This window comes from Rhinolophus sinicus, linkage group LG11, assembly GCF_036562045.2.
Source record: "Rhinolophus sinicus isolate RSC01 linkage group LG11, ASM3656204v1, whole genome shotgun sequence".
Taxonomy (NCBI): domain Eukaryota; kingdom Metazoa; phylum Chordata; class Mammalia; order Chiroptera; family Rhinolophidae; genus Rhinolophus; species Rhinolophus sinicus.
The window spans coordinates 57780698-57802807 of record NC_133760.1 but is presented as its reverse complement, the minus strand read 5'-3'; the positions used below and the strand labels follow the sequence as shown (position 1 = coordinate 57802807).

General features: G+C 47.7%; 1 protein-coding gene and 1 long non-coding RNA gene across 8 annotated transcripts in view; both read right to left on the bottom strand.

The window, feature by feature from the left end:
- Positions 1–110: 110 nt before the first annotated feature.
- KEL (Kell metallo-endopeptidase (Kell blood group)) lies at positions 111–18104 on the bottom strand. 7 transcript variants are annotated; one of them, XM_074315246.1, is made up of 18 exons: positions 17511–18101; positions 17109–17250; positions 16657–16893; positions 14875–14999; positions 14427–14573; positions 11413–11475; positions 11130–11318; positions 10743–10891; positions 9499–9628; positions 4546–4656; positions 3351–3449; positions 3028–3105; positions 2438–2538; positions 2177–2287; positions 1968–2035; positions 1581–1741; positions 1131–1226; positions 111–394 (listed from the first exon to the last, which is right to left on the bottom strand). In XM_074315246.1, exons 1-18 carry the CDS (start codon positions 17556–17558, stop codon positions 233–235), a joined length of 2217 nt encoding a protein of 738 aa, XP_074171347.1. In that variant the 5' UTR covers positions 17559–18101; the 3' UTR covers positions 111–232. The 7 variants fall into 7 exon arrangements, with proteins under 7 accessions (XP_074171347.1, XP_074171350.1, XP_074171351.1 ...); XM_074315249.1 differs by having other exon boundaries at positions 16657–16815; positions 17511–18100; XM_074315250.1 differs by lacking the exon at positions 1131–1226 and having other exon boundaries at positions 17511–18103.
- Positions 18105–21489: 3385 nt separating this feature from the next.
- Positions 21490–22110, bottom strand: part of LOC141567695 (uncharacterized) — a 45989-nt gene continuing 45368 nt past the window's right edge. The window contains exon 3 of the long non-coding RNA XR_012490515.1: positions 21490–21783. This is a non-coding gene — a long non-coding RNA (uncharacterized LOC141567695). The remainder of the gene's footprint in view (positions 21784–22110) is intronic.

Genomic DNA, 22110 nt, shown 5'->3' with positions numbered 1-22110 from the left:
TAGTTCTTTCCTTTTCTCGTGTCTACGGAACTCTGTTTGGAATTTTCTCCTCTTACCTGTTCTGGCTTGTAGGCATAGAATACAGCACGAAAGAGTCACTAAGACACAGACAGAAGCCAAGTGCCAGATTTTATTTTTTGGAAAAGAAGGGGAGAGGAGACATGGCCCTAATTCCATGGATGGGGCAGGGAGATGCTGATACGTCTGCATTGAGGTATCTTTGGTGGCCAGGTTACCAGAGCTGGCAGCGGCGGGAGGGATTCAGGGGGGTGCCATATGGACAGGAGAAATATCTGGCGAAGGCTGGGGTGTTGCTGAGAGGCCCATGGACTCGAAGGGAGGGGGGGCTGTGAGGGTCTTGAGAATCCTGTGTGCTGGGCTCTCTACACATCACCTGGGGAGAAAGAGGTCCACACGGGGTGAGGAAAGGAGCAGAGTGGTTAAGGGTCAGTAGGCAGACCTGGTGACGAGGGACAGCAGACAAGGACAGGAGCAGCGATAGGAATGCACCAACGGCCATGTGGAGAGAAGAAGCATCTTGCCATTGGTAGGCCATTTAGTCCAGCAGTCAGCATCTGGAGGATGGCCTGGGCTGTGCCATCAGACCATTTGCAAGTGACTGAGAGGTGGGGTGTATTAGGAGAACTCTGTGCGGGGATCTGGAAGTGGACTGCGGAATTGGGGGCAGTGTCTGGTGAAGGAGCACACGGTACCTAGAGGGTCATGTCAGGTGGGAAGCACACCTGGAGGTTAGGTCTTCAAACAGAAATGTGGTCTACAGACAGTCCATTAAGGCTCGTTTTTAAGGGGTTTCTGTTTCTAAGAGAAGAAAGGAGAGGGGAAAAAATTTGAACTCCTCTCAGGGAGGGACTTGGGAGTAGAGATTTTTCTTTTATTCCTTTTTTTTTTTTTTTTTGAAGAGAGTGCTGAATTTGGTAGAAGAATTTGTAGCCACGTGAAGGGATGGTCCCAAGGGGGCACGTGTGAAAGGACAACAGTGGGGACATCTGTGGCAGATGGTTGGGGGCATTTCGGGGAAGGTGTTTCAGACAGGAGAGATGGTTTAAGCATTAACGATAGCATGTTTATCTGACATGGAGCAGACGTGGTGGGAGATGGCCGCTGCCTACCTGGGCATAGCTTAAGAAGAAGAGTTGGTGGGGGCTGAGGTCCAGGCGGGGCAGGGTAGTCTCGCCACGGTGCCATGAGAGCCTGTTGTTGTATGCCTGGATATGGGGAGTGATGGAGAGGACCCCTTAGGTTCCAGACCTGTGGCCATTTGGAAGCCTCATGCCCTGCACACAATACTCAAAACCAGTTCATGGCCCCTTTTCCAAGTTCTGCACTAAAACACTGGTCTCAGCCAGGAAAAAAATGCATTTGTCAGAAGATCTGTGGATAGCCTAGAAAAAGAGAGATCCATGGAGTAAGAGAGGGGTCGCCCAGCTGCCGTCTGTGCAGTGGGGATGTGAAGGGCAGAAAGCTTTGCAACTCTGTTAGCCTGGGGGATAGGAGAGGAAAAACAGGACAGGTTGTCTATTCTGCTGGTAAGAGATCCTGGCCTTTGGAATGTGAGTCACCTTCAGTGCAATGGCCAGACCCCCCATGTCTGCAACATCCTCCTGGAGGGTGCGGAAACCATAGAAGGAGGTTCCGTTAGGTAACGGGAAGGCAGCATAGTGATGCTCCAGGCACTGCAGTATAGCACGGTTGTCACAGGCCAGGCAAAACCCAGGGAGCACTGTTGAAAATGGGGCAAGGGAATGAAATGGGGGGGGCATAGTGCAGGGGTGAGGACATGGGGCACCACACACTGGGCTGGCTCCCGGGAGCATTGCCCAAGTGTCAGGACGGTCAGTCCTACCGGGAGCCCTCATGTCACCTCCCTTTGTCCTTCTCTAGGCCTCCTTTGTGGCCTTCACTGGGGTCCCAACGGCCCCACCTCCCAATGGCCCACTGTTACCCACAGAGATGGGAGAAGATGCGTAACAGCTCGAGGACCATGATGCTGCCAGCAGCGCCAAAGTTCACGGCCCTGGGGGGACAAGGGCTTGTCTTACCCCCAGAATCCTTCAACATGTTGAACCCCAATTCTCTACCTACAAGTCCCATCCATCATAACATCTGTCCATCACTCTTGGGAAACTTCCTGCCCAACCTCGAGAATGGCCCAAACCTGGGGTAGTCGGGGTGGAAGAATGGGGGTTGGAGGAGTCCGGCTGGGAAGACCACCATATGGTCAGATGGTGAGTAGTGGGCCTTGACCTCCCAGGGGGATACCTTCCACCTGTGGGAAGAGCACATATGAACGCTAACTGCATCATTTATTGCCCCCCCTAGACACATGCAGTCCCAACTGTCACCGTTCCTGCTTCTCTGAGCCCCTGGCCTGCTTTCCTGCTCATCTTGGATGGACATCTCTGGGCTGCTCTCCTACCTGTGGTGAGGGGAAGGCTGGAAGGAGCTCTGGATAATTCTAGCTTGGCGGGATCGGAGACTGCTCAGGAAGGACTGCAGGTAGCTGGGTCTGAGGTGAGTCTGGGAGGACGCAAAAGGTGACAAATGTATGTGCTCACTGACATACCCTGATGGGTACATGTGAACCCAAACAGATAAGCCCTGGCACACAGACATCGCCTGTATAGTGGAAAGCAACATGACACCACCACTCTACCTGGGAGACAGACAGGCTTCATATGTGTCAGCACACAGCTCAACACACTCGGGCGAATCACAAGAATGCATGTGTATACACATGTATTGTGTGTACACACACACATATGTACACACACACACACACACACACACACACACACACACACACACACACACCATGACCTGAAAAGGTTCCGTTCTTCTCTTGGCAAAACCCACAGTGAGGCTATTCACCCACAAAGCCCAGCCAGGACCAGGAAAGGAAGGGGTTGGCTAGGATCACCCAGGGAAAATGGACTTTTTGCCACTAAGGTCGGTCAGGGGCTGAGGAAGTTGAGGACTAAGGAGGAGCTGGCAGAGAATGGGACCCACGTCATTGTATTCCTGTCTGGCCAGCGCTGGCTTCAGGGCCCATTCTGGGGCCCCCATCGTCACTTGCACTTGGGTGACCTGGGGAGAAACACAGGTAGAAAGAACTTAGTTACCCTGAGTCTATCAAAAGGAATTTCTCCTGCTCACTGCCTTTGTCTCCACCTTTTATATTGTCACCAAGGTGTGTGTGCCACATATTGGTGATTATACTTGCTGTGTGCCCTTGTGCCTCTTGCTCCCTCCTCCTGCCACTGGGATCTCTTGACCCAAACCTCAATTCCACCCCCTGCACGTCCCCACCTGTCAGTTTCTCCTGGCCTTACTTTGTCGTGGGCCTTTTTACGGGTCTCCTCATCCATCCAGGGAAGTCTTCTGAGGTGAGTGATGAGGGCATCCTTGATAGCAGTGAATAATTCCATGGCCTGTGGGGGTGAGGGTATGGGAACAGACAAACAGTGAGTCACAGCCTTAATCTTAGGTCCTGCCCGCTAGGCCTCTAGGAAGGGGCCCTGGCCCTGAGATGCTGCCAGAGAAGGGGTCTCAGAAAGAGAGAAGGAAAGTGGTATTTCCTAGGTGACCAAAAACCAAGGGTACAAAGATCTGTGGAGACAGAAAGGAGGTACCAAGCACAGAAAGTGAAGGTGGGAGCTGGTCACCCCATGGGTCGACAGGTAAGAGAGTCTATGGGAAGATCTCAGCTCGCTGAGGGAGGGAGACTCATTCTTACACTTGGCCAGGCAATTCACTCAGAAAACTGAGACAGGAAGAAGCTCTCAGGGGCTCTTGTCCTCTCACCCTCTTTCTTAAGGCATGTATCTCCTCTCTCCATCTTCCTGGGCTCTTTAGCTTCTCAACAAGCTGAAGTCTCTCCAGCTTCACAACCTAACTCTATAGTTATTGCTTTCCCTGCCATCTACCATCTTGTGTATGTCTTTTCTTGATGGAGGGAAATGGATGACAATATCAGAAGCCTAAGTGCAAATCCTAACTGCTATTTGACAGCTTGGGCAATTTACTTCACTTCTCTGTGCTTCAGTTCTCTCTCTTCTACAAAATTAGAATGATACTAGGAATTAAAGGAGTTCATGCAAAGTGCTTAGAAGAGTACCAGGCACGTGGTAGGCATGCAGAAAGTAGTCAGTAGTTATTTATTTGCACAATGGAATGACTGTATCATTCCGTTCTCACGTTGTTTCATGTGTTGTTTAAAAAAATCATAAATAGGGAGTAGCCTTAGAGGTCATGGAGTACAGTTTTCTCATTTTATGGTTGAGGAAACACAAGAGCAGGAAAGTTGGGTGACTTGTCCAAGCTGGTGTATGCTGTGTCCACGGTATGTCCAATAGCTAAACTGTGCAGACCTGGAAACATAGCATGTCCTTCTTTGGGCTCTCTCTGTGACTCCCTGACTCTTTAAATACATATACCACCGAGAAGGGCAAAGTCAACAGAATTAGGAGAGGATGGGTTGGGTGGGGAGGCTGGAGGGACATGGGCTGGGGAAGAGCTCTCACATACAGCACTTTGGGTGCTCGGGCTGAAGGTCTCACGAACAAACATGGCTGCCAGGGTAGGCTTGAAGGCAGCGTCCGTCTGCTCCACGCACTCCATCCATCGAGGGCGGGTGGGCTATGGAGACAAAACTGGAATGAGTGGCTCTCATCAAGGTCAAGGGTCTTCCTCATCCATTTTCCCAGGCCAATCTTGTTTAGGCCTTTCCCCCAGTGGACACCGTTCTGGACATTCCGGGCTTGTCTCACTTTACTGTTATCCCTTTTGGTGGCACACATGCTTCTCAGCAAAAAGGGGCTGAGTTGTCTTCTAGGATTAGTCTCCTGAACCTGGGTTGGAAAAATCATCCATGTTTGTTGCCTATTGAATTTGAAAGTGAGGCCTCTGGGAGGCAGCCTTCTGGAGACCTGAAAGGCTCCTGGGAAAGAGAGGACTAGACACCGAACCTCTCATCTTTGTAGGTCTCGTGGTTGCCCCATCCCAGACGCCCACCCTCCGGTGATTCTTTGCTTAAAATGCAAATAGGAGAAGGTCATTCCTTCCTCCTTTCCACCACTCCTCCCACCCCACCCCCACATTCCCCAAATGGTTATCATGGGTCATATGGTAGGATCTTGTCTTATAAGGAAGAAAATTATCAGAGTGAAATTGGGTGTCAGACGCCATATTATTGGTAGGAGAAGAGGACAAGAGAAAAGACTAAGTGTATGAGTTCAGAGAGCTAAGAAACTTTCAGCCAAAGCAGAATGAGACGAAAATAGGATGAGAGGGTGGACGTCTGCAACTTCAGAGGTGGAGAACCGTTTAGACATAACTCAAGGGGGCCTTGGCAACTGTGGTGTTTCTAACAGCAGGACAGAAGGAATAAGAAAAAGAGAGATGCTGGGAGGTTTCAGTGGTGGGTTTGGATGGCTTTGAAGAGCTAACCAAGGGAGACCGAGAAACATATTCAAGGGCAGGGATAAAGAATAAGGGAGCTGGCCCAAGGGAAAGCTGAGCTGGGACTTAGGAAAACCAGCTACTATGCAAATTTGGATGAAGTCACAAGACTCCATCCCTGTAACTTATTTACTCCCCACAGATCTCTCAGGGAAGGGAGTTAGGTTGCCATTATGATTTCTGGTCTTAAGAGTGGAGAGAGAGTTTATGGGGCATCTCACAAAAGAGGAACCAGAAAGAGAAGGTCTGTATTATTGAAGAAGAAACTCCTGGGTCTGCCTGTGAGGACGTTTATCATTTTGGAGGTTGCTCCAGACCTGGTCGCCCACATTGTGTGTTCCTGTCCCCTCATCATGAGGCCTGTTAAGGACCCCGTGGGGAGAAGGGACTTTATAGGGTATTAGTTGGAGTTCTGAAACACAATGTGAAAAGCCAACACGAACTGAAAGGAAACCTGGGTCTGACAGCAATGACTGGCTCAACTGCAGGGTCTGGGGGCCACCTTCAGTGCCCATCCCCCACAGGCCTCCCGACGGCAAGTTGGCTTCGGGGCTACACCCGGAACAGCATCTGCCTTGAGCTTGGCAATGGGGATCTGCCTGCAGTGTGAAAACACACCTCCTGGTTCTTGAGTTCCTTCCTGATCCCTTTTGCTGGTGCCTGCCGCTTTCTCCAACAGCCTTTGCCTGTTCCATGCCTGTCCCCATAGCCTGGGCCACAGCAGGCCCCGACCTGGTTACTGGAAAGTATAGATGCCACCTCGGACTACCCATTGCTCACCCCTGTGCAACTCTGGGAATCATTAAATTGACTGTTGTTTAACACTTGGAAAATTATATGCAATGACTAAGGGCCAACGTAGGATCACTGAGGATAAACAGCAATTGCAAATAACAGCAATTTCTCTGGTTAATAGGTTCAGCACACTAGGACAGACCACAGACCAGGAGTCACAAATTAAAACAGGGGCCATGTCATGGCATAACTCCAATATCAGAACCATTGCCACGGAGGGACGATGATAAACTGCAGACAGCACACCTGGTCTGAACCAAGCAGCGTCACTTAGCTCATCAGTTGTTGCCCTGAAGAAGGCTCACCCAGCAACGCCTAAGCTTCACCTTTACGACGACAAAAGGCTCGAAATCTGATTAGTGGCGTGCCATCTCCTAATTTTAGAATGTTGGCAATTAAATAAAAGTTTATAAAAGGCATTAAAGGCCAACAAAACACGTGGATAGGTCAGATTCATCCTCAAGGACCATCTCAGTACTATGTCTGCACAGAGAATTCAACACTTACTGCACCGATTACTAACTTAAACCTCGGTCCTTCAGGTACACTCGTTATAAGAATGAGACTAATACCTGTTCCAGCTTCCTCAGAGTTCGAAGATGAGGTGAAATAATACATTCAAAATACTACTCTGTAAATTCCAAAGTATAACCCCACTCTGTTGGCATTATTGTGATTTCAAGAAAGCATTGTTAAAACCGCAACTAAATTCCCTGTGAATTAGGTGGAGAAAACGGTGAGATGATAGTAGACTTAGTAGATTTTCAGCAGGCTGAACCATAACGAAACATAAAAGATTGATGATTCCAACTTAGTATGAGCGTCCCTGACCGCCTCCACCCCACCCCCACCACCCACCATCCCACCTTCTCTAGACCCTTTCCTGTTTTATTTCTCCATAACACATATCCACGGCACTTCTTGTCTTTCTCCCTCCATTAGCATATAAGTGTCTGAGGGCAGAGATTTTGTCTGTTTTGTTCATGGCGAGCTGTAGTGCCTAAAGAAGCGTCTGGTAAGTAGCAGGCGCTCAGTAAATATTTGTTGTATAAATGAATGGATGAATCCATAGCCAGGTCTTCAATAACCTGACCTGACACTCTTCTTTCTTCAACATCTTAATGGTAGATGCATTAAATAAAACTCTAGATGAAGATGCATTAAGTAAAACTCCAAATGACCAAAAGTAGCAAAGAAAAGGTGATATAATGGATGATTGAAACAAATGTTGAGATTGCCTGGATAAATTGGGACACTGGACTGACTGTAAATAACTCACATTTAACAGGTACAAATGTGAAGTCCTGCTTTTACTTCCCAAAACTCGGCTCTTCAAGTTTGATAAGAGAAAGGCCTGGCTGAATAGCCATTTTTATTTTCTGTATATTCAAAATGAATGAACAGAATATGCTCATTTAATGAGACTGGGCAGTCTTTCTGAATAAGGACAGTATGAAGTAGAATTCATTTAGAAGAATATGGTTAGAGATTTACAATTAATGACCACTGGATAGAACTGTAAATTTTGGTCAGATCAAGGCAAAAGCTTGACAGTGTCTTCGCCTCCACTCTCCCACATCTGTCAGGAAATCCTGTCACTTACCTTCAAAATACATTCTTGTAGAGCATAAAACAGACCGATCCTATAGGCTCCCATTTCATGCTGAGAAAAGCCAAAAGCCCGACAGTAACCTACCAGGCCCTGTGTGTGCCCACCCTTTCCTCTCCGATCTCCTCCCTGCTTTTCTCCCGTTTGCTCTTTCTGTTCCAGTTGCCCTGGCTCCTTGCTGATTCCCAGACTCCTGGGGCATGCTCCTCCAGCAGCAGGCCTAGCTTCCTGCACGCCTAGTCCACCCTTCTCAACCAGGGCCACCAGCAAGACCCCTCCTATTACACCCAGTTTTAGCCAGCCTGCTCCAGGCCTTGTCCTGGTGAAATGATGGCCCTTTCTTCACCAGAAAACTCCTTCAACTCTCTCGACATGGCTTCCATTCTACGTCCTGCACAGAGATCCCACCGGTCAGTCAAACACACCCAGATCTCTCTCCCTCTTGGGAATTCCAAGAGTACGTGTTGTCTAAACCAGAGTTTTCTTGGAATGCAGCTATGCCCTTTCATTTATTTGGTGTACATCTGCTTTTGTGTTACAAGGACAGAGTGGAGTAGTTACAACACAGACCATATGGGCCACAAAGCCAAAAACATTTACTATCTTGACCTTTATAGAAAGAATTCACCAACCCATTTTCTGCACCACCCACTTATTTCTCAATCCTGCAGAGTATGTATTTAAAAACATGGCCTCTTGAGCCAGACAGGCTATTTTGGTGTCTGTTCCTTCACTTATGAACTGTGTGGTCTTGCAAAAGTTATTTATCCTTTCTGAGGACCTCAGAGTGTTTCTGGGAGGATTAAATAAAATCATTTATGCTAAAATGTTCTGTGCAATGCCTGACATACAGTAACTACTCAGTGCATATCAGCTATTATTATTATTATGGGCCATATTTGGTATTGTTGTCCCAGAGAGGTAAGGTGGCTTCCCCAAAGCCACACAACCATTTGTTGGTAGAACTGGATTCAGCTTTTAAGTCCAAGGACAATCACATATCTTAATGGATATATAAAAACATATATATATATTATAGTATATACACATATATATGTGTACACACACACACACACTCACACACACTCACACAGGGTGCCAAAAAAAAATGTACACACGTTTTAAGAAAGGAAAACACTGACACCCCACTGGATGTCAGAGATGAATTCTCTGTGAAGTACATTTGAGCATCAAACACTGGAATCCCCAAGACAGGAAGACCACTGCTTGCTACATCTGTCTCTCCTCCCAGGAATCCTAAGCTTTAGGTCCACGTCCTCAAATCACAGAGCACAGGATAGCAAGGCAAATAGTTTAAGGGTCATGACAAAGGAAGAGCAGTTCTTGATAACTTAGAGTTTATATTTAAACTTGAATACTCAGCGAAAGGCCATCGATGTAGCCAGACGTATGCCTAAAAGGTCTGGTACCTGGTACCTCAGAGCTCAAGGAAAGCACTGTGGACCCAACCTGTCTGCTTCCATGAAGAGCCCAGACACTGAAAATCGTCTACCTTCACGTCCCTTCCCTGAGACAGACATGCCAACATTTATCCCTCAAAATGACAGATGCTTCTTTAGCCCCAGTGTGGGCCCTGCACCCCCTCCTCTCCTCACCATGGGTGGTTGTTCTGTCAGCTCCCGCACTTTCTGGTTCAGCAACCTGCGTGCATCCTGGAATTTACTGTTAAGGGCTGGAGAAAGGGCCTCCACCAGCCCAAAGATCATGTGGCTCTGCAGAAAGTCCCTGTGGAGAGAAAAGGGACCCACACATACACCCCAGGGCTCTGGGGTCCCCTCAAGTAACGCCTCCCCTTGGGTAGGTCACCCTGACTCCTGGGAGAAACCCCTTCTCCTCTGTATTTATCGAGAATAACTGACTGTGAACAAGTGAAGAAGAGCTTTCCTCTGTGTGGGTTGGAGTGGGGTTGGAGAACAACAGAAGAAAGAACTGGATGAAGAGGCAGGCTTCTTAAGTCGCAGGGAGAGAAGGATCTGGACTTAGATTTAACAAAACTGATTCATCTACTCCCACAACCAAGAAATCTCAGCTCATCTGAAGACATATCTTCTAAGAACAACAAAGCTGGGATCCGGGCCCTTTCTCTGCTCTGCCGACCACTCTCTTACCATGTTTGATTTGTGCCCTGACGTAAACCTGCTCACGCCCACACAAATGGTGGTTTGCTTCTGTCAAAAAGCATCTCTAGCTGTTGCTGCCACTGAGTTACTATGAAGAAGGGCCCAAGCCCCTGGAAGGAAGTCACTGCCCTCAGGTGGTGGCCACACAGGTATCAGAGATAGCAGAGAGCCCAAAACAGCGCCTCACCCTCATGTCCCCCCACCTTCCTCGACTTCCTGATTTTTCTCACAAGGGCCCCGGGATCCTCCCATCATAGCTGAGAAATGGCCCCTTCCTCAGCTTTGCCCCCAGAACACCCCAGCCTTCATCTCCCCCATCTCGTATGCCTTCCCCTCCCGTCCACAGCCCTCAGCTGCTGACAAGTCATACATATCCCAGCTGTCCCCAGTGACTGGCCTTCAGCATCTCCTAGAGCTCAGAGGCTCTTCGCAGGCTGGGTTCTACTCCCAGAAAACACTGTGTATTGCCAAACACCTGTATCCCCTCATTTCATGTGTGTCTTCCCCTCCCCATACCCCCCAAGCCGCTCATACTTCCTGTTTCCTCCATTTCCTCTTGGATCAGCCACCCCATCTCCGCCCCATGTATCCATGGATCCCTCCCTTGCTCCTGGGAGGCCCTCACCAGCCTGCATTCTCCAAAGCCACCTGTGTCCCTGAGAACTGTGGGCCCTCAGACTCCACCACCCTGTAATTCCCCGATCCCACGCGGGGCAAACCTGTGTTCCAACAGCTGTTTTTCCAACACTTTCGACATGTCTTGCAAATAATCCAGGTTATGGACCACAACTAGCTGGGAGGGGCTCAGGGACATCGGTGTGAATGTCGCTTGTAGGCAGGACAACCAGTCGATGGCAGGGGCCATTTCCTTAGAAGAGGGACACAAAAACTAAGGGGAACAGAAAAGAGGGGGGAGGAGAAGAGCGTCCCCTCCTTCGGGGTTTGAGAGGGACTGAGGAGGGGGATGGTTGGGGCAAAGGATGGAGCCAAAAACGTTAGGGATGGAAAGGACTTAAGGGAATGAGGAGAAAGAAGACGAGGAAGTCAAGCAAGTTTGGGAGAGAGATCCTCATGCCCATCCTCCTCCAGGCCCCGGTCCAAGGCACCTGCAGTTGTTCAATAGTGACCATCTGGAAGAGCTTTCCCTGGGTCCGCTGCTGGCCTGGGGGCCTCAGAAACCGGGACAGCTGCGAGGTAATGGAGATGGACAAGTAGGCATGTTCTTGCACCTTGCTCGGATTTCCTCCCAGCAACTCTCCCAGGCAATTCAGGTAACTCAGGTATTCCCGTAGGATCTGGGGGAGGAAAATCCTCAGTCACAGGCACGAGTGACCCCTGCCTTTCTCCTAGTGTCAGAGGTCAGGACTTTTGTCCACTGCACCACCTTACCTGGGCATAGTTCTTCTGTTCCAGCTCTTGCCCGAGGGGAATGTCAAACTCTGGCTGGTCTATCTGGACACAAGAGAGGCTGAAGAGAACTGAGTAGTGTGGAGGAAGAAGATCACAGGTGTGGGGAGATGGGGACTGTACCTCAGAAGATGGCCTCAGGTGATGGAATAATTCAGGCACAGGGAGGGCACAAGTGTACAAAGCAAGGAAGGGGTTGGTGGTTAGGGGCATGGGGGAACAGAGTTCAGATATGGAATTGTGAAGAGAAGGTGGGTATTTCAACCAGTTTAGGGGGTGCTCAGTGACAGACGCATAATAATCCATGTTAAGAAGGGAATCATTTCCTGTGCTAGGGCCAAGTCTAGGGTGAAGGGAGTAAGATACCCATCTCAGGTGCACAATTTAAGAGGTATCGAAAATTCAGTAATCAAGATAAACAATATCTGAATGGATATTTTTAAAAATCCATGCTGAATAAAACTATAAAACTCGATATTTTCCCCAAAAATTCACAGTGTATTTTTGATCCATTTTTTTAAATTGTAGATGCTTTCAAAAAAAGTCTATAATAGAGTTTTGAGCCATTTGGGGGAAAAAAATATTTGTAGATGTTTTCATAAAAAGTCTATAATAGAGTTTTGAGCCATTTGGGGAAAAAAATATTGCCTTTTTTTTTTTTTTTCAAAAATATCCACAATGAACAAAAACCTGATGGATCATCGTGGATTATTGCATTGACTTTGGTTTTCAAAAATATTCATTAAAATAGGGCTTATCTTGATTCCTAAGTTTTGGGGACCCTCTTCAATTTTCAACCCCCGGCAAGTGGCTCGCTCACCTCCCTCACTCACCTTCATGCTGGCACTGTGCCTTTGATTCTATTCTGAAGATTGTTTCTCCCACACTTTTCCTTTTTCGTTTTCAACTTCAATTTCCCACTCCCACTTTGAACCATACACTTTCCCCCTATCTTGTAAAAAATACCTTCCCTTGATTCCTTTGTCACATTTTACGTCCCAACTTGAAAGAACTAAAAGTCATCTATACCCCTGAGCTCCAATTTCCTTACCTTCCTCCTAAACCCTGTACAATCTGTGGCCATTTCCATAATCGTTTTTGATATTATCTCTAGGAGGTTTGCAATGGTGTCTTCTCATTCCTTATTCTCTGAGCTCAGAAGTCTTAGGACAAAGATGACCCCTCCCTCCAGACAGGAAACTGGCCCATGCCCTGCCCTTTGTGGCTCCTCGGTGCTGGTAGACTCCCCTTCCCTGTCTGTATTGCCCTTCTCTGCCCCCACACCACTTGTTGGGGTGCTACCTCTGCAGGCCATTCTCTCTACCTATTCTTCCCCTCAGAGTCCATCCCATCTCAAGATGACGGTAACCACCATCCTCCCATTCACATCACATCAAAACGGTGGGGTTATTTTCCTATTTCTCCGTTTCCTTTATGTATATTCAGTCAGTTACCAAGTCCTCTGGAACCACCATGTACCCTGACCAAGGATAAAGTCCTTTCCATTTCTACCACAATCATCTTCGTTCAGACCCCCAAAATTGCTCATCTGGATTCCTCAACACCTCCAGGTTTACCTCGCAAACCGCTGACTCTACTTAAGCTCAATGAACAACCGTCGTATTTGAAAGACCCCAGTAGATTTTTTGTCTTCTAGTATATCAAAAGTTATCACCTGGTCTAGCTTCTTAGGCCAGGAATAATCAGGCCCAACCTCATGTGTTCAGCCTTACTTTTGCCTCTGACTGTACCCCACTGGCACCCCCATATTCTCTGTTCAACAGACCCGCCTCCTCGCTGACCCCACTGAGAAGTCACACCATTCCAGGCTTTCCCTTAGCTCAGGATTTTCCCACAGCCTTTTAATGCTCTTTAGCTTCACCTTTATCTGTGTGAATCAACAGCTTCGAGGCTCAGCTCACAGTCTCCCTTCTCTGAGCCTTTCCTTAACCACTTCAGATCATAACTAATCCCCAAAGGCCACACCAGTTTCCTTTAAAAATGAAGTTCAGAATGCCTCAGACTGACTATCAGTTCTTCTTGTATATTTATCCTCTTACAAATTTGTGAAATTTTTGAGAATGGGGCCAAATACATAGCATCACATTGCCCACCACAATACTGATACTTCCAATGTTTTTATATATTTACTTGCTCAACAAACACCTGGTGTGGGCCTCTAGATGCCTGGTCTTGTGCTAGATCCTGAGAAACAAAGGTGAGTAGGTGTGGCCCTGCTTTTAAGAGGCTTAGAGTCTTCAGCATTCAGTGTTAAATGATGCCCAGAGCACAGGAAATGGGAGGACGGAGCGGTTCCCTAACTCTTAGCCAGGATGTCGGTGGAGACTTCCTGTAAGAGACAATGATGAAAGCCGAAATTTGAAAAATACTATGTAAGTTTTCTGGGCTGAGTATGGGGCGTTGGGAATTAATGTTGCAGGCAAAGGGAGCCATCTATGCAAAGAACGGAGGAATGTTCTTGGAGCTAAAAGTGAGTAAGCGTGGCTTGGAGTTTAAGGGGGAGAAGGGATGTGGCAGGAGACAGGGCTGGAGAAGTCTGTAGGGGTCAGACTGTAACAGGACTTGCAAGGTATCGCTAACGATTAAGAACTAGATCCTGATCACCAGTGAGTCCTCGAAGGCACGTAAGCAGAGATCAGAGCATAGTTAGCTCTTGATTTAGAAAGGTCCCGCTGGGGAAAATGAAGAGTGAATAACAGAAGGGCAATACTGGAGATAGGGGGCTAGTTAAGAGGCTCTACAATAATCCAATCAATCAGACCAAAATTACTTCTGCCTTTGCAGGACTGGCCTTGCGGCTCCTTTCCCGAATCTCACCTAGTGTGTCTGACTCTCACATCAGTAATTTGCCCTAAAGATAGGTCTTTCCCCTACGTTGCACATTCATCCTATCTCCCCAACTTGTGACCTGCCTCAAAGGCTAGAATTTGAGGGAGGCCCAGGTCTCACTATGTTTTTGCCAGTACATCGCTCACCTGGATGACTGGCTGGTGTGGAGGGCTGGGATGAGGGCTCAGGTAAGCTCTGAAGAATGGGAAGTGACCATATTGACTCATCAGAAGTCTCAGAGTTCGGTTAAAATCTAAGGAAGTCCAATTACCGGATATTTGCCAACCTCCAAGCTGGAAGAAGAGAGACAAGGCTCGGCATAAGGGATGTCATCTCTGACACCTCTATCCCATTTCTCGGAGAGCTGCTGCTTCTTGACTTCTACTCTGAGCTCTTTGATCCCTCTAAGGCTCCACGCCTATCCTTTTTCTCCAGCCGTACCCGAGGTCCTAGTACAGCACTGCCATTTCTATCTCCCTCTTAGAATTTGGGGATTCCCCAGGAAAGAGACCCCACTCAAAAAAAAAATGGCAGCCTTGAGCATACATTGGTCCATGAAATACGTATCCAGAAAAGTTACGCCCCATGCCTCACCTCCTCAATAATCTGTCTGAGGGGACCAGCCCCTGCGGCTTCGATGGCGTCTGTGTCCATGCAGGAGCTGTAGAATTGGAAGGCTTTCTCCTCCTCAGACCCTGGGTGCCAGGACCCTGAGGATTCTAGAAAAGAAGCATGGGTGAATTCAAGGAGGGATGCCAGCATAGAGACAAGCAGCGACGGTGTGAGACAGGGAGCATATAGGAAAAAAAGGAAAAGTTCTTGGGAAAAAAGGAAGGGTAGAAATGGAGGGGTGAGAAAAATCGGGACTATGGGAGGACTGTCCAATTTGGCCTGGATCAACGTGATGGAAGAACAAGAGCAGGGAAGTGAGTGTGGTAAAGACAGTGAAGAAAATAACGGCAACGTGAGAACGAAATAAGGAGGGAGAGACAGGGAAGAAAAGGAAGGGATAGGAGTAGGTGGCACATGGATAAAGGTGAAAGAGTGAAAATGGAAGGCAGGAGAGAGATGAATGGAGGAATTAGAAAAATTCAGGAAATCAGAGAACTTTAATGGATTGGAGAGAGGAAAACTCATAAAGAAAGGTGTAGCAAAGAGAAGAAACAGGGCGGGCTTCCCTAGTCTAGACTTTCCTCACTCTTTGATCACAGGAAACAAACAAACGTGACAATAACCCAAAAACATACCCATTTAAATCATTCACCCTCTAATACCTAACACTTCTCCCTCGGTCCCCCGCATAGTTCTTCATTCCATTGTAGGCAACAACATTTATCCTAAGCCTATTGTTTCTTTTCATGTCTGTGCCTTAACTGAAGAATGGCCCCCGCCAATTGACAGCCTACTTCTACAATTTCTGCATCATAAGAAGAAGGGCAGAGGGACACATTTACTTCTCCCAAATTCCAACGGTTACTGTCAACATGTTCTCTAGGTTCCCTTACACTGGAAGTACATTCCTATCTCATATGTTCTTATTCCCAAATCCTTACCACAACCCACCAACTTCCTGGGACCCACTTCCAACCTCCCAGATGGCCTCAGTTCCTTCCGCATGGATGTCCTCTCCGTTCTTTTCTCCATGCCGCCATCTACAGGACTTTTCTTTACCCCTGGGGTTTCTAACTTGGTTCTCCTCTTCTTCCAGCATAGCTCCTGTGCTTATCTACCTCCACTCCCTTACACACAGCGATATGAAGTCCTTTCTATCACTTCTCACCTCACTTTCCCACTTCTTCCCTGTCTCCATCATCTCTAGTCATTCATCCCTGTTATCCCACTTCTTCCAGTTCAACTTGCATGCCATGGTCCAAGGATTTAGTGGAGAACAGGAGGTAATTGTGAGAGAGGGGAATTTATTGTGAGGGAGAGGAGAACAGTGGCAAGGGGGCCATCAGAAGACAAGAAGGGTTTGAAGGCTGGAGACTGAGTAATAGACAGAAGAGTGAAAGTGCAAGAGGTCTTGGGAAGATGCTGGTGGGGGAAGATACCAGGTATAGGATAGAAACTGAGAACTTAGGGGAGGTGGCAAGGAAGATGGAGCTTGGTAAAAGGGCAAACTGGGGAGAATGGAGTGGTCGTGGATAAACGGGAAACGAAAGAGGATAGGGACTAGGTAAAGAAAAGATGAAGAGAGGGACCAGAAGAGATGAGAGGAGGTACCTGAGAGAGAAGCAAACCTAGGTAGGCAGTGCTCCGAGAGCCCATTGGGGGCAGTGCGGACCAGTTCCATCAACCACATGCTTTGGGATAGTTATGCTGTTTCTAGGCTCAGTCACCCGTTTGCACAGACGATCTTTGCCCTGCTTTCCTTACCCAGTATCCTCTGAAGTTGTCTCTTGATCTCCTCAGCAAGAGTACCTTTGGCCTTTCCGCAGGCAAAGCTGAAGAAGTCGGTGCAGGGGGCCACACTAATGTTCCCAGATTTCAGGTAATGTTCCAGGAGACGCCGACACACAGGCGTGTCACAGGGGTCTGTGGGGAAAAGCTCAGAGCTGGGAACGAAGAGACAGAGAGATGAGGGCTCCCCCAAGGGGCTAGGCAAGGGAACACCTGGCGAGGAGAAAGGAGAGACCCTGGTGAGAAGGAAATGATCTGACTGGTGCATGGGAGTGGGATTCAGGGAGGACGAACTCGGGAAGGTGGCAGATGGGAGGGGCGGTCAGGATAAATGATGAATGAAGGCAGCGGGCATGGAGCCTCAGGTTGATGGACAGACAGGGGCCTGTGAATGAGGGGGGCTGACTGGGTTCCAGGATCCTGCTTACGAGGTCTACAGCTCCAGAAGATGTAGACAAAAAGCACACAAGAACCAAGGAGCACGCTTAAAAACAGGACAGTGGTGAGCAGCTGCCTGGCCATGGCCTGCCATCTGCTCCGCTCAGTGGGCTGCCCCTCTTCTGGAGGTCTCTGTGCACCGGGGAACCAGGAGGGGGTTGGGGAGAGGGGTGGGAAAGGAAAGAGGAGAGGTGAGGAGAGAGAATAAGTAAGTTAGTGCTGGGGCCCCCTTGTACAGAGGCCATTCTCCCTAAACCCAGCCCTGTTTGGACCCCTGCGCAGACAAGAGGCTGGGCCTGTCCTGGGAAGGACCAAACAGGTGTGAGGGGTGGGACATTAGAGCTGCGAGGGTCTCAGAAGTCTGCCCAGGGTAGGTCGAGGACGTCACTCACCTCCTGGCTCCAGAGAGCCCCCATTCCCATGGCCGGGTTGGTCCCCATGGTTCTCCCCACTCTTGCCTCTACCCTCCTGAACCAAGTGAGCAGGAGGGAGAGAGAAGCTGGTTCAGGAAAGGGGGTGCATGAAAGAGAGTTAGTTATATCAGGTCATCTTGATACCTCTGCCTGCCCACCCTCCCCACACACACCTATTTTCATCCTAAGGCCGTGTTCCCAGAGGGCTTCAGAATGAACCTGTCCCCTGTATGTACCGCTGCTTCCCTGCTCTCCCATCACCTCTCTTTCCTCTCTCATTTCTACTCTCCAAGCCTCTCACAACCTCCTCTCGAGTGGGGGACAGGGCATTCTCACACAGGAGCCACCCCCACTCCCCACCCAAGGCATCTGATTCCAAAACAAAATGGTTTTCTCCAGGGGACTTGCCGTCTGTCTATCGTCCGTCTGTCCTTCACTCTGGCCCCCAAAATCCTTTGTGGTTCTGGTTTAAGCACCTGGCCTGAAAACAAGGTTCAGGAAATGGCCCCCTCCAACCCCACCCCAGTTCCTTCCTTCTAGAATAGGGGAAAGTCTGCCACTGGACTTCCCCTGTCCCCAAACACACACGACTGGCCTCTGGGTGGAGCGTGTTTATCAGTCAGGAGGCACCCAGGCCTGTCCTCCTTTATCTCAGCTTCTCAGGGGAGGCAAAAGGGAACGTCTTTGCTCTCAAGCAATCTTGCCCTTGGGTGGCTCCGCTTGCCCTGCTCCCTGCCTTTGCTGACGGAGTTTCTTTATTTTTAGAATATTCTGTCTCCTCTCCTTTCACCTATGATTGAAATCTCTTGGATTCTTTGATTCTCGGGTCAAATGCCATCTTAGCTGGGATTTCTCCGAAGCATGATTGGTGGCTGTCACTGTCCTGCTGGTTGCAGGTAGAACAGTGCATTAAAATGGCCACCAAACTAGGAAACCCTAGTCTGCTCACTACTCACTCTGTGGCAATAAACAAGCCACTGAAACCCTCAGGCAGGTGAACACGTTTTGTCATCATGAAAATGAGGATAATATTTGCCTCTGCCTACCTCACAGGGTCTCCTACCTTCTCCAGAGGACAGAAGCATCACTAAGCCTCTCATTTCTTTGTTCTGTGCCCTGTTACACAGGGGCCTGCACTGTCACCTCCCTGTCTCCTGCAAACTCTTTAGTGGCAGGGATCATGTCCCTTTTTCCTTGACACCCACCTAAGATGCTTCATAAATATTAGGTGGAATGAAGTGTGAGCCAAGCCAGAAAATTCCTTTCTCTTTCCCATCATACTGAGCCCTCCCTTGGGGTCTCAGTGAGCACATCTCTGAGAGAAGGTATTTCTTGTTTCCCATCCCAGGCAAAATGGCATTTATCAGGATAATCACACTAACGTGCCTTGGCAACGTTTTCTGACCACATCAATACTGGGCTATGGTGCATGTGTTGGGATAGAAGGAAGAACGGCTCGATGGCTGGAGAAGTGGGTAAAGGTACTATGCTGACAGAGGCCATGTTACAGACAATCCAGAAAGTCATGAAGAAAAGTCCAGACTTCACACATTAGAGAAGAAGGGGTTGAAGACTTTTGAGGAAGATTTTGATATGATGAAAACAATATCTACAAAAGGCTGCTAGGGTATGGGGATCTGGATTGATTAGATAACAGACGAGAGACCCAGTAGCTAGTTTGTGGGTTCAGAAATGAAGTGAGGGCCTGGCCCAGGGTGAGAGAAGAGGGGAAGGAAACACTTAGGAAGAAAAATTGTATGGAAGAAAATAAAGTCAAGGAAACTGACGGAATCAGAAGGTCAGTATAACAGAGTCACAGGTGAGCTGTAGGCTTGATTTCTGGGTGCCCAAGAGAACAGTGATGCCAGTGATAGAAAAAGTGGAATTTTTGTTAAGGGTTGAAATAGGGATCGTCTTGAGAGCAAAATGATTCAAGATTTTAGAGGTTTGGGGTCTCTTCCAGAAAGTGCAATACTCTACCCATGAACTTCCAGCTTCCTTCACACCTAACCCCTTCCCCACTCCTTTTCTACCAGTCAGATCTTCTGGGCTGATGTGTCTCCAGGAAAATAATAACAGGGACAATTCTGATTAGCTGGGAGTAAGGTAAAGCACTGTGCGGTGTGACATTAGCCCTTTACAGCCACTGTGGCCTCAGCTTAGGTTCTCTCGCTATTGGAGAAGCTGAGCCAACCGTGGAGCTCTGGCAACATGGCTGCCAGTCCACCCCTCCCTTCCCTGCTGCCTCCCGATGGCAAAGTAACCTGTGTTCTGGGAGCTGTCTCAGGAGCCTAACTCCCCTTATCTCCCAAGTCCTACTCTGCAGTGAGTCATCACCACCACAGCCAGGCCCAGTCATACCATCACCTCCAGTGGAGCAGCCATCATTCAGCAAGGAGAGCTCCAGTTACCAACCAGTGGCTCATGCAGCAGGCACACATTTATTTTTGCAGACACTTGTCTCCTGGTGGCTTTAATTGTTCTTTCCAGGCTATTCTAATTCTAGGATTTTTGTTTGAAACCGTAATAATATAAAAGTAATCATAATAACAATAGTATCTCCTTTTTACTGAGCATTTCCTGTAAGCCAGGGGCTATGATAAATGCTTTGCTTACACAGAGAGTGCCAAAAAATGTATACACATTTTAAGAAAGGAAAACTATTAAAATTGTAATACTCAATATACACCGAAAACAAAAGTTGAATACAAGTCACGTGTGACTTCTGCAATGACAAGAGGTGCTCAAAGTGGTTACCATCAGCGTCCAGACACTTCTGATGATGGCGAACTACTGCTTGACCAGCGTTGACCAAAGTGTCCCCTTGTATACATGTTTTTGCCACTGCCGGGATATACTCATATCTCCAGTCAGTCTTTGCAGTCATTCTAAGAGCTAGTATTTCCCCCATTTGACAGATGAAAAAACACAGAAGTACAATAGACTTGCCCAAAATTATTATACAGAGTCAATAATTATCAGAGCTGGGAATCAAACCAAAGCCTTAACCATTGAGCCTCTCAGTCATTAAGATCCTGTTTTTGGAAGTCTCTTCCTAGTCAGAATCTTCTTTCATCTAAACTCTGTAAACTATTCCTTCACTGCTTGACCATGTTATATGACTGCCGTGGGGACTGCTATTCTCCAAACTCAAACATCCCATTTCACCTTTTGAAGCTGTGGCCTTTGTTGCCCACCCATAATCAGTTACTATCTATCGCGGTTAAGGTAGTAAAATCAAGGATGGGGCACTTATCTACATATTGTGACACTCTCAGGTATGTACATCACTGGTAATTTCCTTCTAAGATCACTGGACTTCAGCAATAACAGCTAAGAAGTTACCTCCTACGGATCAATAAACCCCATTCTGAATGAACCAGAGGTAAGCCTTGATGTCCCAGGCAATGCTGGGACATCTGACAAGTGGAAGAAGAAACAGACCACCAGGGCAGGTTTGGGGACATTCTAATTGCTGTTTCAAAGGAGGCCATGTTAAGAGTTGGGGATCACCATTGGGAGAGAAGAATTTATGTTTTTTGAAAAAAAATTAAGTAACAAGTAAACGGACTGCTTTTAATATTTTTATTACCATGTATACTTTTTCTTTTATAGATATAAATTAGAAAAAAATATGTAATCTCTGTTTAATTAAATGAGTAAGTCCACAAAAAAATATTGAACAGATAATAGTTGGCTAGTAGGTACTTGAATAAGGCAAACACTTGAAGGTAATACCCTAAAGACTAAAGTTTGAATGTGTACATACATTTTGTTGACACATCTCAAAAGGAGGATCGTTTTCCTTTATTTTTCTTCATATTTTTTCCATGCTACCATGCCCTCCTTCCCAATCTAACAGATGTCCCAGGCAATACTCTATAAAAGAAAATACTCTGGACACAGGCAACTCCAATCGAAACAGGTGCCAATTCCGTAAAGTCTGTAAACTATCCTTCCCTGCTTGACCAGGTTATATGACTGCCGTGGGGACTGCTATTTTTGAGGATTTATATAAGGTCTTGCTAAGCCCACTGTCTTAGTCAACTACTGCCATAATAATGCTTTGTAACAAACTGCTCAAAACTCAGTGGTTCTCACTTATTCTCATGTCCAAAGATCTGTGTGTTGACTGCTGTCCAGCTGAAAGGGGCTGTGTGCATTTGCGCTTCAGGTTGCATTTGGATGGGCTTGAATCTAGGGCACAGATTTATGCAGGTCTGTGGTATGTGAGCTTGTTCAGGGACCCAAGCTGAAAGGAAGAAACAGAGGCTAAGCAAGTCACGTTTTCCCATAAAGGATCACCTGAGTGCAAGATTCAAGCCAAACCATGAAAGTAATTTTAAGACTCAGTTTCATTTTCATCATATTTAGTGACGTTCCATTGGCCAAAGTAAGTCACATGGCCAAGCCCAACATAATGGATCAGAAGTGTTTTGCTCATAGTGGGTGGGGAAGGGTTGTGAATAGTTGCTAAATAATAAACCCAAACCTATCACACTCTCTACCTAGGGTGAGGGGTTTGGCCCACCCTATGGGGTGTGGCAGCAGAAACATTGGCACCCTATGTGAGACCAGC

Excerpts from the sequence above, each read along its gene's own strand:
- KEL (XM_074315246.1), bottom strand. The coding sequence starts at position 17,558 with ATGGGGACCAACCCGGCCATGGGAATGGGGGCTCTCTGGAGCCAGGAG. Across the intron at positions 11,319-11,412 it reads AACAGAAGAACTATGCCCAG|ATCCTACGGGAATACCTGAG; the intron begins GTAAGGTGGTGC and ends TTCCTCCCCCAG. Across the intron at positions 3,450-4,545 it reads GCCCGAGCACCCAAAGTGCT|GCCATGGAATTATTCACTGC; the intron begins GTATGTGAGAGC and ends TCACCCCCACAG.